We start from the raw sequence: 18,804 nt of genomic DNA on the forward strand, positions 1-18,804 counted from the left end.
TAAACATATTGAAAGGTTGCCTAGTACCTTCTATGACCTTTTCTGTAAACAATGCTAAAATGCTGCTTTGTAGCTTCTTCTCAAGAATGTTCCTCACTGAATCACATCAGATATTCAAGTGCCTTCTATAGCAGCATTAAAGTAATGGGAGTATTATTTGATTATGTGTAGGCTTGGCAGAATTAGATTTTTACTTTTTTATCATAGTATTTATTTTAAGCAGTTTTTTCTATTACTGATTTAAATTTTCACAGTTGTGAGAAATTGTGGAATGGGTCAGACATTGGGGAGGGTCAGACAAAAATTGCTTAAAGACCGTAGATACTGAGATTCAAATAATTAAAGCTTTAAAACACAACTTCTCAACATCTCACATCAAAATATACAGAATACATATCTTTAAACTCTGATGAGTTCTCAAGCAGTATTTTTCTTAGTTTGCCTGTCTGTAAATGTTGATTATCAGTACTGGAAATATTTTTTCAACCATTTTTGTGTGTGTGGAGAAATGACATGTACTAATAAAAATCTAATCTTTCCAAGCCTAGTTAATGTGTGTGAGAAAAAGGTTGAGCAGACTAGTCAGGGCTAAATTCACTGCTGACATAAGAGCCGTTGTGTATTACGTAGTGGAAAACATAGGGCCTTCCAAAATTATCTAATAGCAGGAGGTGGAGGATGTAAAATCTTGGTTAGAATGAAGAAACACAATTTATAAATACTTTATTATACTTTAAAGCCACATGGCCAAATTCTGCTGTCGCATTACACCAGTGTAAATCCAGAAAACCTGCACTGAAATGAATGCACTTACCCTGGATTTACTATTTTATAACTGAAAACAAGATTTGGCTTTCTGTATGTAGCCAAGTATGGATGACTTACAGAAGCAGGTCAAAAGCCTCAATGAGAAAGAGAGAGAGAAATGTACATTCATAGGAAGTATTTGGTAAGTATACCAAAGCTAATTCCTAAAATCTTATTGACAGAAAGGGAACAATAATACAATAATACCTTTCTTCTGTGCATGCTGTGATAGGCATTGGAAACCAGCAGAGAAATTTAGCCAATATCTCCCCCTCATTTCAAAATGATCTCCATACTCTAGATTTCACACTCTAGCTGTGAAAGAAAAAATGGTTAGCTATTAAATGATCTCTTGCTTGGGCCTATTGAGACAGAGCTATTTGTGTTAAAGTGCAGTACTCTGTATAAATGGCGTTGTTGGGTTCCATGTTTGTAGTCTCTTAATGACTTCCAAGTAAAATGATATTTTTTTCTAAGTGCCAGAACAAACTCAGTTGTAAATTTGAAAGTCAGGATGGATTCTTTCTGGATGACGCACTGTCAGCGATAAAGATTCTGCCGTCAGAATTTTTTTTGACATGTGAAGCAGATGATCTCTCTCTCTTCCATAGTTGCATTGGCTCTGCATTGCTAAGACAAGCCAAAAATAACAACTAGATCTGGTTGAAAAATTTCAATTGAAACTTTTTTTTCTGACAGAAAATGACATTTCTCAGGAAAATAGAAACCTTCCCTGACCGTCTTTAGTAATAACCATATATGTTGGCCAGTAAAATCAGCAGGCATGACTCAAAACACAAGAAACACATTGATTGCATAAGAAAGTGTCTGTTTTCCATAGCTGTTTTGCAGAGCAAAAACTCACTTTCAAGCCAAGAATGATTACTCTACTCTTTCGCAAATGGTCTCACTGCATCTTCTCTCAGTGGAAAAGGTAGCAATAAGAAAAGGCTGGAGAATGATTAAGAGGCACTTATGACATATACATTTAAAATCATTGTAACAGATGACCTTACCAGCAATTCTGGAAATGGAATTCTTTTTTTCACAGGATCTAGCAGGACCTGATTATATATTAACATAACTGTTTATTGAAGCAACTGCTTATAGTTGGCCTAGTTCTTTTTCTTTCTAAACCAAGATCAGAACATTACAGGAAGGGGCATGATTTCTGTTGAGTCTTACCCATCTGAACAACATGTTTGAAACCCATCTTTAAAGAACAGTAGCTGTCCGAAATTATTTCCACTCTCCACAAGCTTTAGAGTGTACTTTCTTATCTTTCCTGCATGGCTATTCACATGTTGTTTTTTCATTGACATTAATCATCTTAATTAATGGCAGGTTCTCTGGATGCTAACAGTGCCATAAGTCATTAACAGTTAATGTAAATCCCACAAGTCATTAGAACATGGTCCCTGTGTTGAAATAGAGTGTCATGGATGTTTTTCCTTTAAACTCTCCTGTGAATGAAGCTTTTAGATCACATATTAGCATGTAACATTTTTTTTTTATTAAGGCAAAGTTACAATAAGACATTAACATACTACATCACACATTACTTATTCAGGATCAGGTTCATATTCAAAGAAGCTGGCTAAAAATATTGGCTTGCTGGCTGGGGAGCTCTCTTCCTTTGAATACACTAAAAAGGGTGACCACATTTCTAAATACCTATTCCTTTTTTGGTGCTTCTCTTGTGTAGTACTTAAAGAAAGGGGTTGAGTGAAAGACAGACATGCATTTATCTATCCTCTTGAACTTAGAAGGACAAATGATGCAATACTTTGTACCACTGAGCTCAAGGCAAAGAACCATTTCTTTCCTTCCACCCTAGTACCCACAAAATCTCTGTCAGTGAAAGTATTTGGGTTATAGATGGCCTGGTTAATCCAAGCTGTCTCCACTCAGTGGCTGGCATGAGTTCCTCATGTTATGATAAAATTTCTTGTTTTGTGGATAAAATCAATGAGATTTGGAGTGAGCTGTTTACATCTATATGGGCAGAGCAACATTCTGGTGGGACGTATCTTCTCGCAGTGACCCTTTTCCCCAGGTGAGTTTCTTTTTAAGACATTCCCTGCCCAAAAATCTATGTTTAGGATCTGTTCTATCTCTCTGCTGGGAGTCACGCAAAGGAGTTACTAACACCTGAGGCTTCTACTGACTGAATGGCCCAAGGGGAGGAGAGGCATGGAACAGGCGTGGGATCAAACTTGTAGAACAGAAACTTTTGGTGCTTGGGAGCAACTTACATGAGCTTTCTTCTGTTGGCAGCCCCCTGCTGTAGCACTTTATTCCCTTTTTTGGCATTGTACAGTAGACCTACTTTGGATTTGTCAGCCTGCCATTCAGTCAGCATCCATTACTTATCAAAGCTTCTGTGGCATGGAGGGTTGTGAATATTTTATTCTGGTTCACATCCTAAAGAGGCAATGTTTATTCTCTGTCAGGTGACTGCTTGGCCACCTGCCAAATACTAGAATTCACTTTACAGTGGTCTAATTCAGGAGAAGACACATTTCAGTCATCCTCCTCGTCCCAGAATCCCGGGAGGGCAGATTAGGGCTAGTGCACTTGATTACCCTCTTCTCACCAGACAGTAGGGGCATGTGCAGACTTCCATTTGCTCCATTTCCTATCTTTTTGTAAGTGCTTTTCTGAGTGACATATAGCTGACATGATGTGATGTGCATCCACAATCAAGTAGCTATAGAATATTTGGGGTTTCAACTGGCTGAAGATGCAAAAATCTACAGCTGTGTTATGGCAGTTATATTCATTAGCTAAACCCATTGTAGTGCAGATAATTGTTTAATGGGTGTAATACACTGAGTGGAGCATTGACTCTGGGGAATCAAAGGTTTCCAAACAGATTCTCAGGGGGTGATCTTTAATATATTTGCCATTAAAGATACTTCAGAGTTGAATAAAAAATTCATACTTGCCTTAGGTGCCTCGTCTCCACCTGTTACTTCTAAGATGCACAGCCCACATAGGGAACTGTACAGCATCCTGTGGACCTTACCAACATATAGCAAGGGAAGACAATGTTTTTGGCAAACTAACATAAGTGTATTCAGCTTTAAGAGCTTACATTAAAAACAGTTTTTGGCAGCTTTTTGCACAGCCCCCTTTCTCTTTTTTAATTTATCCCTTTGGCCTTCTTTGACGAAAATATTATGGGAAAAAGACTGGAAGAACAGTTCTTCTGCAGTTGTTTTCCACAGTACAGTTATGTTGCTGGAAGGGGACTGTGATGAGTTAGAGCTTTCCTATTGCATTAAAAGTAATACCATATCCCCCAAATCAGCTGATTTATAGAGTGAATTTCCAGGGTAGCATGGAGAAAATTTCACAGAGCCCCAATCCTGGCTGAAGATGTGGGCATAATGACCAGAGTACCATAATGAAAATGCATTCCAAGCTGATCCGGCTTGTTTTAAAAGCCATAATTAAATGCTTCTCCCAGAGCCATAATTCCCAAACTAAGAACTGTATGTGGCTTCCCAAATTCTGCTCTCTGTATAATGATATGTTGTACTTAGTGTCTTTCATTTGAGGATCTCAAAGTGCTTTTTTGTTGGTTAACTGATTTAAGCCACACTTCGAGGTAGGAAAGTATCCACCCCCATTTTAGAGTTACATATAAGGAGGGTCAGTGTAATTAGGTAATTTGCCCTATCACTCAGTAAGTCATTAGAAGAATTAGGAATTAGAATATAGGAGCCCATTCCCAGTCTCCTACTCTAACAGTTAGGCAGTATTGCCTCCATGTTCAGCCGGGCTTGCCAGAGAAGGACAGAGAACTATGGTCTCTACACATGGCCAGCCTCTTTTTCAGTCTGTTCACTGATAACCACATTATAATGGTGTCTGAACATGTGAAATCACCAGAATAAAAATTATTTTTGTTTTAATAAGACCCACAAGTTATTAGCAAACATTTTACTTTTTATTCTCTCTCTTTGCAACCAAGCACCAAATCTAGTCCCAAAGCACTGTCAAGATGTTTCCCCTACTGTTTATAGAAACTGCCTTAGCAATTTGAAATTGAAATCTGTTGCCTTATTTTTTAAAAAGAATTGTGATATTGCGGGTTTACACTCCTGTTGTTATAGGGTTATTCAAAAATGTTGAAAATAGGAAATTGAATATATGTTCACAAAACACAGAACTATCAGAATGATTATGACAGAGTATTATTGGCTTAGGCAAAGAGATTACTTTTTTACTTAACTCCTGTTTGAAAGCAGTTTCATGTGGCTGTAACAGGGGTGGGCAAACTTTCTGGCCCGAGAGACACATCTGGGTAGCAAAATTGTATGCAGTTATGAATCTAGGGCTGGGGCAGGGGGTTGGTGTGTGGGAGGGAGTGCGAGGTGTGGGAGAGGGTCCAGTGTGCAGGAAGAGGCTCAGGGCAAGGGGCTGGAGCGGTTTGGAGTGTAGAAGGGGGCTCAGTGCAGAGGGTGGGGTGCAGGAGGGGTTCGGAAGTGGCCAGCATGTCCGACAGTGGCTCCTTGTGGTGTGGTAGGGCAGGCGGCTCCGCTGTGCGCTGCCCTCACCTATGGGTACCACCCCTGAAGCTCCCATTGGCCGTGGTTCCCTATTCCCGGCCAATGGGAGCTGTGGGGGGTGGTGCCTGCAGGCAAAGGCCATGCATGGAGCCCTGTGCCCCGCCTCCCCACGGGCCCCAGGGACATGGTGCCGGCTGCTTCTGGGAGCGGTGAGGGGCCAGGGCAGGCAGGAAGCGGTGAGGGGCTGGGCGGTAGTTTGCTCTCCCCTGGGCTATAACAATGGTTGGCAATGGGATTTCCCCTCATTCCTCCACCACCATCAGGCTCTGGACAGACAGAAATCTCCTAGGAACTGCATTTTCAGAGCTGACCTTTGCACCTAATGTGACATGCCCCTTTATCACCATGATGTCAACTCTTCACCACTTTTAATAACACTAAGCACACCAGCAGAAGTATCTACTGCTGGCTTCTCTTCATAGGCTAAGCCAGCTACCCTCCTACTCCTCCACTGTGGTAGGGTGTCTCTCTGCAAGTCCTGGGGGGAGTTCATCAGACCACTAGTATTATTATAATTATGTATTATTTTATTAATATGTAATTAAATAGTGTTCAGAGGCCTCAGTCAGAATGGGGTCTTACTGGATTAGTCATGATCAAGTGCATCTGCTGATTGTAACAGTATTGATCTCATGTGCGGAGAGAGAATCTCTCAAGTAATCAGGGCCACAGTTTAGGGCTTCAGCTGTGAAAGCTGACCCACTGAACTCCTCCTACAAGTTAATAGGGAGCCAGCAGAGATCATGAAGCACCTGTGTCAACTGGTCAGTGCATCATGATTTGCTTAATAAGTGGTATAAATTAAATGTCGTTAATTTGACAGGTAATATGATGGCACAACTTAATAGAAAATGCTGGTAGGTCAGATTAATCACTTCTAACATGATAAAAGAGGGCAGTTTTTATATGACTACAAAACTACCATCTGAGGTGATTTTTCTGTGGAAATGCACTCATGGTCACCTGAACATCAAGCTCTCCTGAGTCTGTCTTTTTGTATGTTTTTGTGTATCACAATTAGACATCAGTCCTATCATGGCCCACGGGTGGTGTTATATATATTAATAATACTGATGTGTAAGATGGAATGTCTGTTTATTACATACAATTAAGTAACTCTCTTTGCATACCTGTAATCCTTCTGCCATGAATTAACACATTCAGGTAATCTCAACTGTATGAGAAGTTGCTTTAAGTTAATCTGTAGACTGTAGTTAGATATGATAAATTAAATAATTTTTATTTGCTTATACTCTAGGCCACAGTATTCTTTCATTGTTATTAAGGGCATGTCTACACTGTCCCACAGTTCCAACAGCCAGACTATGGGGTGTGTGAATAGCAATACGCACTAAAATACTGTGCAGTAGCTCCCCCATATGGTGCTGTGGGCATAAACAAAAAGGTTCCTACTTCTCATTAATGTAGTCCTGTTTGAAGAGAACTACTTTAATGCGAATTAAGAACCTTTTCTTTCATACCCGCAACATCCACACAGGGGAATTACAGCACAGAACTTTGGTTTCTATTGCTATTCACACACCCATAGTCTGGCTGTTGGAACACTGGAACACAGTAGACATGCCCTTGGTGTTGTGATAAAAGAGATGGGATGACTCAAGGGATTGATCATGGTGCCTTGCCCCTCAAGGTCACTGCTTCAAGGATAGGCTAGGTCAGCTGTGTTATGACTGTTCATTGGCGATTGTGAAATGTGTTAATGGTCTCATTACAGTTCACAGTGTACAAATGTCCACCCTAAACAATTAGAACTAATTGGTACCACTATTGGCAGTTGCAGCTCAGACACCAAAGTTTGAATGAGTACGGAGATGGGTCATATTTTGGAAAGGATGCTAGGGGGATGAAAGCTGGTAAGGTTTTGCCTTTGTTTCCATTATGGATGGAATGCTTGGCATGATTGTAAGTTTTTAGTTTATTTGAAAAATCATTTGAAATTCCTTTTAAACAGCTTTCCCTTGATATCTTCCAAGGTTTAAATAAGTCTTGTGGTTTATATTGTCACATTCTCAGGAAGCATTGTTTGACAAAAGACCGGAAATATGCAACAATTAAATGCATTCTCTTGTTTTCTGTGAAACAATGCCCAGACTCTTTTTCTTTCAGTATTACAGATGGCGTTTTAAAAGACTTTGTAGTTACCCTTTAAAGATTTAGGTGTGCATATAGATTAGATGGAGACAGACAGATTATAAAAAAGCTGATTTTATTTGTTTTTGGATGTCAAATTTTCAAATGTTTTTATTTAACAGCTGGAAATAATGCTTGACCAAGCTAGAAAAGTTCAACTGAAATCAAACGTTAAGCTCTTTATGAAAACAAATACCAGCATTTCTGTATTTATGATTAAGCAGTGTTCATTTAGCCTGCTGTCCTAGTTAAATTGAGCAGAAAAGATGACACATTATCTCAAGTATAGATGTTAACAATAATACATTGTCACTATATTTTCCTCTCTTCTTTGCCTTTGTTAAACTAATCAGATTTGCATATTTGGACTGCATATCATAGAGGCATCCAAACTAAGGCCACATGGCAACTTCACTGAGCTCAAAGAAAATGTGCAGAATACAGAGCGCATAAGAGTGCTGTCTCCTTTGGTATTAAGTTGTAGTCTCTGGAATGTTGCAGTGCTGCTTCTCGAGCTGAGCAAATTAAGGTGGAGTATCACAGCTAGGACTGGCAATTTTTGCAGGTCCTTTCTCGGCATTAGAGTTGCCGTCTGCTTCATTTGATGCCAGTGCAGCTCTGAAATGAGAAAACTTGGAAACTTCTGCAATTTGTAGACTGGTATTACTGGTGAGGGCAACATGGTGGATCTCTGTGGCCTGCATTTAACACACAGAGACACAATGTAGTCATGGAATACCGCACTAAGGAGTTGGGAAAGAGGATGGAAAGATGTCAGGTTAAATGAGTATCTTCACTGAGGCTGGCAGAAACCATTCTCTCCAGTATGGAGATGGATCACACTGGAAATTTATAAAAAAATGGGGGGGAAACTTCCATGTGTCACATAGCACTGTAAGTTCAGTTATGGTGATTCTCCTGAGAAAAAGAAGTTATTCCTTCATGCATGCATTCTGTGTGAGGGACCCTACTTTCTACATCTCATTTGGTCCCAAAAGCACAAATGTGTTCACCTTCAGGACATGTTGTAAGGTCCATCTGTTTACCCAGCCTTTGGGAGAGAAATGGGCATGGTAATGGCCAATACTTGTGTTAATGGGGGCTAATTTAGGTTTTGATTTCACCTTCGGTGAACTATTTTTTATGATGAGTAGTCGCTCCTGGTTCATTTTTCCACCGCCTGTGTGATTGTATTTCCAATTTATGGCAAATGGGCATGGAGCTTCTGAGTATCAGTTACCGTGTTTTAAAAATTTGAATCTTACGGGTGACCATGCAAGGATGCTTGTTGTCAGGACTGACACAATGTCCTTTGGAGTGCAGTTTGAATGTCTGAGAATTCAAATGAGGACTGACTTGTACCTGTCAGGCACAGGGCCAAAAAATGTACCTTTCTGAGTTGAAACCAACAGTTTGCAATCAAAAGAGAAATTGTCTCAGCATCCACTGTCAGTCCAAGCATCTAATGTAGCTGTGGATAAAGGAACTGTCACGCTGTCTGGAGTGGCTTACGACCCTGAGTGCCTATTTCAGACCAGACTGTCAGAAGCAGGGCCGACAACCCAAACTAGTGGTATGTTCTATGATTAGACTTCACCAAGCCAGTAACCAATGTGAACTCCCAGAGTACTGCAGTAGTCTTATAATGGAGTCACAGACAGTCCCCTTAAACACGCCAGTCTATCTGGCCACCCAGGGAACCTGGACTATGTGATAAATGGTCACTTACACCAAAAATCACAAAATATTTTGGTTTCATCCAGTCCCAAGAGACAAATCACTCACCTGGGTAGATTTGCATCCTAGACCTCACTCCAAAGACAATGCTGGTAACACATTATATAGTAAACTAACTAAAAGTTAGATAAGAAAAAGGAATGAGAGTTACTGAGAGGTTAAAGCAGGTAAAAATATATGTACAGGTGAGTCATAGTCTGTAACAGTAGTCCCCAAACTGTGGGGCACCCCCATGGGGGGCACACAAGAGGGTCAGGGCCAGCCCCCACGGTGGGGGAGGGCAGGAAAGAAGCACCTCGGTTCCAGCTCTTCTCTGCCCTCAGATCAGCTATGCCCCTAGCCTCGCTCCTCCGCTAACCCTGGTCAGTCCCAGTCCTGTTCTGCCTCTCATCCCAGCTCCTCCCCCATCTCCAGTTCCACCCCCAGCTCTGCCTTCAGCTGCTGAGGAAGCCTTGGCTGTTCAGTCATGGGGGAGGTGGGCATGGATGGATTCCATTACTGGTAAGGGAGGGTGCAAAAGTTTGAGCGCCATTGGTCTATAATTTCAAAAGGTCTCGGAGATGTAGTAGTCTCCCAGTTTCCCAAAAGTCTATTAGGACTACATCAAGGAATTCTGGAATATCTGTCGTCTTGTTCAGTTATTCTGCCCTGTTAGAATCCAAACAGTTCAGAGATGAATAATTTTTTCCTGACAGGTTTCAGAGTAGCAGCCGTGTTAGTCTGTATTCGCAAAAAGAAAAGGAGGACTTGTGGCACCTTAGAGACGAACCAATTTATTTGAGCATAAGCTCATCCAATGTAGCTGTAGCTCACTTCATTGGATGAGCTTATGCTCAAATAAATTGGTTCGTCTCTAAGGTGCCACAAATACTCCTTTTCTAATTTTTTCCTGTGTCTCATAGAAAAACAACTTGACAGTTCTAACCAAGTGTTCTCTTTCTTCGATGATGGAGAGAAGGGAATGCATTTAGGGTCTTTGATCTCTGATCATGATACATAATGACCATTTGCTTTGCAAAGCGCAATAATTAGCACCTTCCTGTTACTGTCCTTCATTTGCATTACACGGCTTCTTTCTGTTTGGTGAGTCACTTAGATATAGGGATATACAACGTCAATGTGTGATACTACATTCTAACAGTATTCAGATAAGTGATAACTACGCATGCAACATCCCATTAGTTTTCATGAGGTTTAAACACCAAACACATTTGAATCTATTTAACAACCACTTTGATCTATACCAGGGGTGGGCAAACTTTTTGGCCCGAGGGCCACACTGGGTTTGCAAAACTGTATGGAGGGCCGGGTGAGGAAGGCTGAGCCTCCCCAAACAGCCTGGACCCCGCCCCCTATCTGCCCCCTGACTGCCCCCTCAGAACCTCCAACCCATCCAACCCCCCTGCTCCTTGTCCCCTGACTGCCCCCTCCTGGGACCTCCCGCCCCTAACTGCCCCCCCCGGGACCCCACTCCCTGTCCAACCCCCCTGTTCCCCATTCCCTCACTGCCCCGACCCCTATCCACATCCCCGCCCCCTGACAGGCCCCCCGGAACCCCACCCAGTATCCAGCCTGCCCTGTTCCCTGAGTGCCCTGACCCCTATCCACACCCCCGTTCCCTGACAGGCCCCCCCAGAACCCCACCCCATATCCAACCTGCCCTGCTCCCTGAGTACCCTGACCCCATCCACACCCCCACCAGCCCCGCTCCGGGACTCCCATGCCTATCCAACCCTCCCTGTCCCCTGACTGCCCCCCCCAGAACCTCTACCCCATCCGACCATCCCCTGTCCCCTGACTGCCCCCTGGGACTCCCTACCCCTTATCCAAACCCCTCCCCCCACCCCCTTACCAAGCTGCTCAGAGCAGCAGGAGCTCGCAGCCCCGCTGGAGCCAGCCACACCGCCCGCACTGACCGGGAGGAGCGGCGGGCCAGAGTGCTGGCAGCGCGGCATGGCAGCATCTCTGCAGGGGAGGGACCAGGGGCTAGCCTCCCCAGCCGGGAGCTCAGGGGCCGGGCAGGATAGTCCCGCAGGCTGGATGTGGCTTGCAGTCCGTAGTTTGCCCACCTCTGACCTATACCAATACACAAGTGAATTGGCCTGGCTTCCAGCTGTGAGCGTGTCAGTTTGTAGCTGACACCTACCACCTTGGTAGCTGGCTGGCATCAGCGTTACAGGAACCAAACTAAAAGATAATCTACAGAATGATACAGAAATTAGTCCTTCAGAAAATCTGTAAAATGGCAAAAGATGGACGACAAAAACTGATTGCTTACTCATCTTGATTTTGATGTGGGCTTTATCCTGCTTGATGTGCCGGTTTTGTCAGTGTATATTAATTGCTCGTAATTTGCAGTGTGGTGCGTGTGGGAATTACCTTCCAGTTATTTGTGCCATCCCGCTGACATGCTACCCCAATCTGTAAATAATGTGGGACTTGTGAGTTTACTGATCTGTGTGGATTGTGTTTGTGTTTTGTTTCAAGGTGATGACACAATGACTGGAGATGGAGGAGAATACCTTAGGCCAGAGGACTTGAAAGAACTAGGTGATGACTCTTTGCCCAGCAGCCAGTTCCTAGATGGTATGAACTATCTGAGGTACAGCTTGGAGGGAGGCCGATCTGACAGGTATTTTACCTGAAGATTATATGCTTGTATGATGAGTTAGAGCATAAGTTTCTTGAATAGTTAAGCTCTCTGCACAGACCTTCTCAATGTCTTTAATTCAAAATAGCTATGTGATACGCCTATTCTCTCTCATTTCTATAATTATTGTTACTTCTTAGAAGAAAGGAGTAGTCAAAAGGAAGTCATGAGAAGAAAACTACCAGGAACCAAATATATTTGGTACTGGGGAAAAAAGTTTACAACTGGCAGTGACCTAATTTTCTTGTACGCTAATACTGTACATGGTCCTAAAAGCCCAGAGGGCTTAAGGAAAAGTCTGTCCATGATTCATGGTAGGATGTTAACCAAAGGCATGGTTTGAGAATAAAAGCAATGTACCATCCTTCCTTGTTTTACCCACGGAAAGGAGAAGTGATATTGGCTATGTGGCAGGGTCATAGAGTTATCCTAACCTCCAGTTGGCACAGAACAGATGGCTCAGCGTTAGGGGATAGTCGGCTGAGATATTTTAGTGCCTCAGTAGGATGCTCTAGCCTGTGTTACCAGCCACAGCACAGAAGGAGAAACCTCACTGGGGCTATCTTGCACAAACGGGTGTTGTACCTGGGGTGTACTAGTGCTTAGGGAAGTGTAGCATTATATTGTAAAACCAAAATCAAAAAGAGCAATAGCCCTTTACACTTTGAAAGGGTTTATTGTAATTCACATCAAGTCAGTGTAGTCTACATTACAATACAGGGCCCAGTTTTCAAACTTCGGTATTTAACTAGTGAGCATCAATGCATAATCAGGTCCCCAAACTGACAGACAGACATCCACATTTCTAATTCAGAGTTAAGTGCCCAAAGAGGGAAATGGGTGTCCAAGATTAGGCATTTAGGTTTGAAAATTACAGTGTCTAGTATAAATTGTTCATGTCATTTCCAAATCTAGTGCATTCAGAGGTGGTATTTCCTTCAATACTGTCTGCGTCAAGAATTTGGCCACACAAATTGCAACCCATGCCACTGTCCAATGTAGTATGTTATTCCAGCACCAAACAGGTTCTGATCCAAAGCCCAGGAAAATCAGTAGAGTTGTTTCAGTTGACTTAAATGGTCTTAGGATCACTCTTGGAACAAAAGAAGCCAGGAAATGACTCAGATTGTGTCATAAGATATCTAAACCCCTAAGCATTTAGGCCTTCCAAACTTGGAACCTTTGCTGCTCCAGTAAATCCAATGAATCCTACAACACAGTGGTTAAAAAAATCAAAAAGCGTTAATAATAATCTGCTGGTGGTGATGATTTTTTTTCTTTTTGATTTTCAATGAGTTGTATAAGAAGGCTCACATAGATTGATGCTGGGCTAGATTCAGTTCTCATTTATGTCAGTGTTAATCTTGAGTACATGCATAGATCTCAGGGGATTTACACTAGCATAGTTGAGACAAAAATCTGGCCCACTGTTTGCAATATGAAAATTATTTCCTGGTCCTGTAGCAGATCTGTTTAAACTGAAATGCAGCAAAAGGACATCCAGGAAGAAGAATCAAACAAAAATGTGCATTTTCCCATGTCCATCTTTATGCTGCTCTTTCACGAATACAGTAAGGTCATATTCATGGGAATTACCACTAACACTGCCCAAATAAAGTTGCTTTGCTGCAGTACCTGAATCAGAGACGATGCAATGCAATAGAGATTTCATTTTTTTTCTGCTCTAACAAATGCAGCACAGCAAATCATTTAAGCTGCCCATTTTCATGTATTATTATGCATTTAAAATTATATTTAAAAAGCTTATACTTTTCTTTTGTAACCTTATTCCCTGTTTATTATTTCTCTCTCCCCATCATTCTTTTTAATATGCTTTCATTAGCACTATGCCCAGGTAGGTATTACACAGCCTGTAAACAGTGTCATCCCCAGTACACTCGTGCAACACCGATCACTATCCATCCATTTTGCAGGCCTGCTGATGACATATGTACTGGAGTTGTTGTTTTTCACAGGGCCAAATGAATGGCATTGCTATTGGAGTTAGGTATATTCTCAGACAAGAGAGATGACCTGGTATATAGTAGCATATAATGATCTGTCAGCTAACCTAGGTTCAGGAAAGGCTCAGGTTTGAGATTTGGTGTATGACCTCCACTCCTCAACTTAACTCAAACGTATCTGCCATGTCAGATGGGAAAGATTTCTATCCATAAGTGGGGATCTATTAGGGAATGTTTCCAAAACTGGTTTATATAAAGTTGCAGGGGGCTCCAGTAATTTTCACAGAGTGCTCAGGCAACAGAAAACATTTTGTATTTCCCACACCAGGTGTCACCAGTGGTAAGTGCTACGTTTATCCTCTCAATTGGTCACTAGCGGGGTGAATGGAGTCCCAGTGATCCAGTGCATCCTGCAATTGTGAATTTGGCAACATTATCTGAACAACCCATGCAGAGAATCTATGTTTTAGTAGATTTCCTAGAGTATCTTGCCTCTTACTTAGTGTAACTTTATGTGACAATATTCCTAAAAGCCTAGCAAAAATAATAATTAGTGTACGTGTCTCTTAATCAGTTCTGTTCAACACCGCTTCCCATTAATAATGAGGTCTTGGTTCCCAAAAGCACCCTTGGTTCTAGGTTTACACCACTTAGTGTACTTCAGCACCAGATGCTTTAGCAATCAGGTTGTTCCTTATGTATGCAACTGATATAATCCAGAGAAAATGAGGAATGCCATTTCAGTGTTTGTCTTAAACAAAATTTTAATGGAAATGTTATACTCCTAATTCATCACAGACCTCAGTCACATTTTTGTAACTATCATGTCTCTTAATAATGTCCATACCTTCAATGTACTGGGCATGTATTTATGAACATGTACCATTCACTGGGCATGTTGTGGGCAAATGGTAGTGCTTGTAATAGTAATGTCTCCTAACCACAGGAGAAAGAGGACCAAATCACTGCAGGATATGTCTCTGCTGCAGCTAGGAGCCTCCCAACCCAGGTAGACAGACTCACACTAGTGGGGCTTGGGCAAATGCTCTAAAAATAAAAGTGTGGACATTGCAGCTCCAGTGGAGACTCGGGCTAGTCAACCAAGCTCAGACTCAGGGGTTGGCAGGGCTTGAGAGCTCAAGCTGCCAGCTGAGCGGCAACATCTATGTTGTTATTTTTGTATGCTACTTCGAGCCCCACTAGCGGAAGTCGATCTACCCAGGCTGGGAGGCTAAATCCAAGCCACAGTGTAGACATAACCTTAGAGACTAGCAGTAGAGCCTAGTACATGTTTCTTTTCACTCAGTAGTGGTCTGGTGAAACCTCACGTTAGCTGAACAGCAGGACCTATGATCTGGATGGCACTGTAAAAAAGCTGTGAATGTTTCAAGCATTAAAGCAAGTAAAGGATAGTGGTAAAAAATGGGGTCTGCTACTGATGTTTAATTTCTGATATAAGAATGAATATTTACTGAAGTAATGTTATTATGGAAAACAAGGTGTAGCACTACAAAATATCTGCCAAAGTAACATACTTTGTCTATTCAAAATGACCTACAACCAAGGCTTTATACAGTACATTTTATTTAAAACAAGTTATACATGGACTAAAATGCATGAAATCCTAACCCCATTGGAGTCAATGGATGTTTTGCCATTGCCACTGCCTTTGGTGGAGTCAGAATTTCATCCAGGGAACATATAATATCCACAAAATGCCATATATCATCCTTGCTCAATTCTGTTTGCCCACTCATCGGGGTGAGTAATATTTGATGACGTGCAAATGAAATATCATTCGTTTTTTCACCATCATTATCCTGGTCAGAGTGGGTGAGAAGGTATTCTGCACTAATTTTCATGGCAGTTTTCCAAGGCTGATATTCATGTAATATTTTCATCATCTTTGTTATGATCAATTTTGTACAATCCATTCAATATGGCAGGCATGCAAAGGAAGGGCATTGGTAGCTCTTTTAATTTTATGTATCTCTAATGTAAATGCGCCAGGCCATTTATTTGTAAAATACAGATACTGCAAGAACCGATTGGATGAATGTAATTATATACAGTGTCATTGAACAGGAGCTGTTGCTGCACTATTTTTGTCTGACTTCCAATACGTTTACATTTAATAGTACTTACTTCAATCTGATGTATATAATGCACACTTAATATTTAAAATACTTGAAAATAAATTATCCCATTTTAAACCTACAAATATATTGAATTCTTATGGTACATCCACAATTAATTAGAGTAGAGCTCTGATTAATAGAGACAGATGTAAATTAACCACTAACCAACCAGGAGTAGAAGGAAGCTTCCCGTACGGGCATGTTATTTCAAAACTATCTGTTATGGGGTTTCTTCCATCTTCCTCTGAAGCATCTGGTACTAACCATTGTCAGAAAGTTTATTGGGCTAAGTGGCCCACTGGTCTAATCCAGTTCGGCAGTTCCAGTGTTCTAATGTTTCTACATTATCATGGACAGTACCCACGCAAGTGCAATCCATGAGAACATAGCTAGTTCCTAAACTTACATGTAATGTGTCCTTAGCTACATAGAATAATAACAAGAAGTACACCTACATGAATGTACAGTGATACCTGTAAAATCCGAAGGGGTGTGAGCTGTTGATTTTTTGGAAAAAAAATAATCCCCCCAAAAATCCTGTATTTACTGTTGTTTTTCATAGATTCATAGATTCATAGATATTTAGGGCAGAAGGGACCATTATGATCATCTAGTCTGACCTCCTGCACAATGCAGGCCACAGAATTTCACCCACCACTCCTAAAAAAGACCTCACACCTATATCTGTGCTATTGAAGTCCTCAAATTGTAGTTTGAAGACCTCAAGGAGCAGAGAATCCTCCAGCAAGTGACCCGTGCCCCATGCTACAGAGGAAGGCGAAAAACCTCCAGGGCCTTCCAATCTTCCCTGGAGGAAAATTCCTTCCTGACCCCAAATATGGCGATCAGCTAAACCCTGAGCATATGGGCAAGATTCATCAGCCAGATACTACAGAAAATTCTTTCCCGGGTAACTTGGATCTTACCCCATCTAAAAACCCATCACAGGGTTTTTAATATGTAAAGGGCAAAATTAATAGTACTGTGAGGCAGAAACTCCATATTAGCTCGATATGTCTTTGTGTGCTAGGGTATCTTTGTTTTGTTTTGCTTTTTTGGATTTTGTTTTGAGCTAGCAGATATTGCAATTAAGTTCTGAGCTGGGCGCTTGGAAGCAGCTTATTATTGCCTTGCATCTCTCATTGCTACAGCAACCAGTTTTCTATATTGCTGTGTGTACGTACAAAGGAACCTGTGCTCACATTTTGAATTGTTGTTTTAGAGATGCTGCAGGCATGCAGGAGGCACTTTGTTTTACACAGGAAGCATGTGGCTGGCCACAGTTCACCTTGCTGTGTACCTTCCAGGGGACAAAACTGAACCTTACTCATTTATAATTTGAGTCAGAAAGAATGGATCAGAATGAAACTTCAGAGGGACTCATTTTGCTTCTTGTCAGATATTTGCATCTATTTTTTCCTAGACAATTCACTTGTATTATGGAGCAGAAGAGAGAACTTGTTCAAAGAGCCTCAGCAGGAGTAACTGTTTAGTATAAAGGAAGCAATTAAGTAACATAGCTAATTTAAAGCATTGGTGGATAGAAAATAAAGTAGATTGTGATATAGTTTAGTCTCTTGCGTTCTCCTTTTAATTAAATGAGAGGAGTCAGTCAAAAGACTTTGGTTCAGTGCTCAATCAGAGACCCACAAGACTCTATTTTATACTCCCCCTGGAAGTTGCATTATATTTGCTAATAGCATGCTTTTTTCACTCTTCCGCTTGGTCCTTCATCCCATTTTCACAATACCTTCTCTACTGCTGATATATTGCCATGGCATCCTGCCAACCTACCAGCCTGCGGTCCTTCAGTTCAGACAGGTCCCACACGTTGAGCCATGCCTCCTACCTGAGGGACAGTGCCATGATTGATGATACAGTCATAATACCCAGCCACCAGGTAAGACCTTTCTCTTTATGTTACTGATCAGTTGCACAATATGCATTTATTTTAAACATTCAATTTTGGAAATATGAAAAAGAATCCCTGTGTGGATTCTGTTAACTGTACGACGTAATGTGTGCTGCAGTATTAACTGTACCATAAACTTGTCTAATTTCAAACTGCTATTAAATGAACTAGCTTATTGTATAATACTAAAGTATATTCTGTATGAACCAGAAATGTGTGAATGCATCTACAGTACATCTTTATAGGGCTTTCCATTGTATCTGATTTTTTAGCAATGTTAATAGGCATGGGGTCAAATGTTGAATTGCTGTAAATGAAATCGAAGGAGCTTTGCTGATTTACACCAGCTGAGGATCTGGTCCACTATTCAGAGGGAAGATTTTTGAAGAGACAATCAAGTCATTGAAAGAGGGGTAAATCTGGTCTCTCCCAGTATTCCTGTTCACTGGGGCCAGTAATATTTGTGGTTGTTTAGAAAAAGCACAAGATGTTACAATAAGATGCTTGTAATACTTTGATGTCATTATTGCTCATTTTTATTTGTTGCCTTTTTTAAAGTGTTAATCATTTGCAGCCCTGCTATACAAAAATAACTCTTACTTATGGTTCGTTTGGCTCATTGCTTTTAAATATGAAAATACAAATTAAATAAGAGTTCTTTCGCATTCCCAGGTATCAACTCTGGCCAAGGAAGCTGAAAGGAATTCGTATCGCTTAAGCTGGGGCACTGAAAATTTGGACAATGTGGCGCTTTCTTCAAGCCCTATTCATTCAGGGTGAGTAACCTAATCCATTGATATGTACTATGAGGGTCAGAAAAACAGAGAGAGAATAACTGAGGTCCCAGCTGCTTGAGCTAATGCTTAAC

General features: G+C 41.3%; 1 protein-coding gene across 9 annotated transcripts in view; it reads left to right on the forward strand.

Moving 5' to 3' along the window:
* Positions 1–18,804, forward strand: part of ANK2 (ankyrin 2) — a 589,776-nt gene that overhangs the window by 496,000 nt on the left and 74,972 nt on the right. For all 9 annotated transcript variants that reach the window (XM_084626827.1, XM_084626832.1, XM_084626829.1 and 6 more), the window contains 3 exons: positions 11,760–11,904; positions 17,822–17,924; positions 18,609–18,712. In XM_084626827.1, coding sequence (XP_084482953.1) covers positions 11,760–11,904; positions 17,822–17,924; positions 18,609–18,712 — 352 coding nt within the window. The remainder of the gene's footprint in view (positions 1–11,759; positions 11,905–17,821; positions 17,925–18,608; positions 18,713–18,804) is intronic.

The sequence above is a fragment of the Lepidochelys olivacea genome (assembly GCF_965140295.1).
Source record: "Lepidochelys olivacea isolate rLepOli2 genome assembly, chromosome: 4".
Classification (NCBI taxonomy): domain Eukaryota; kingdom Metazoa; phylum Chordata; order Testudines; family Cheloniidae; genus Lepidochelys; species Lepidochelys olivacea.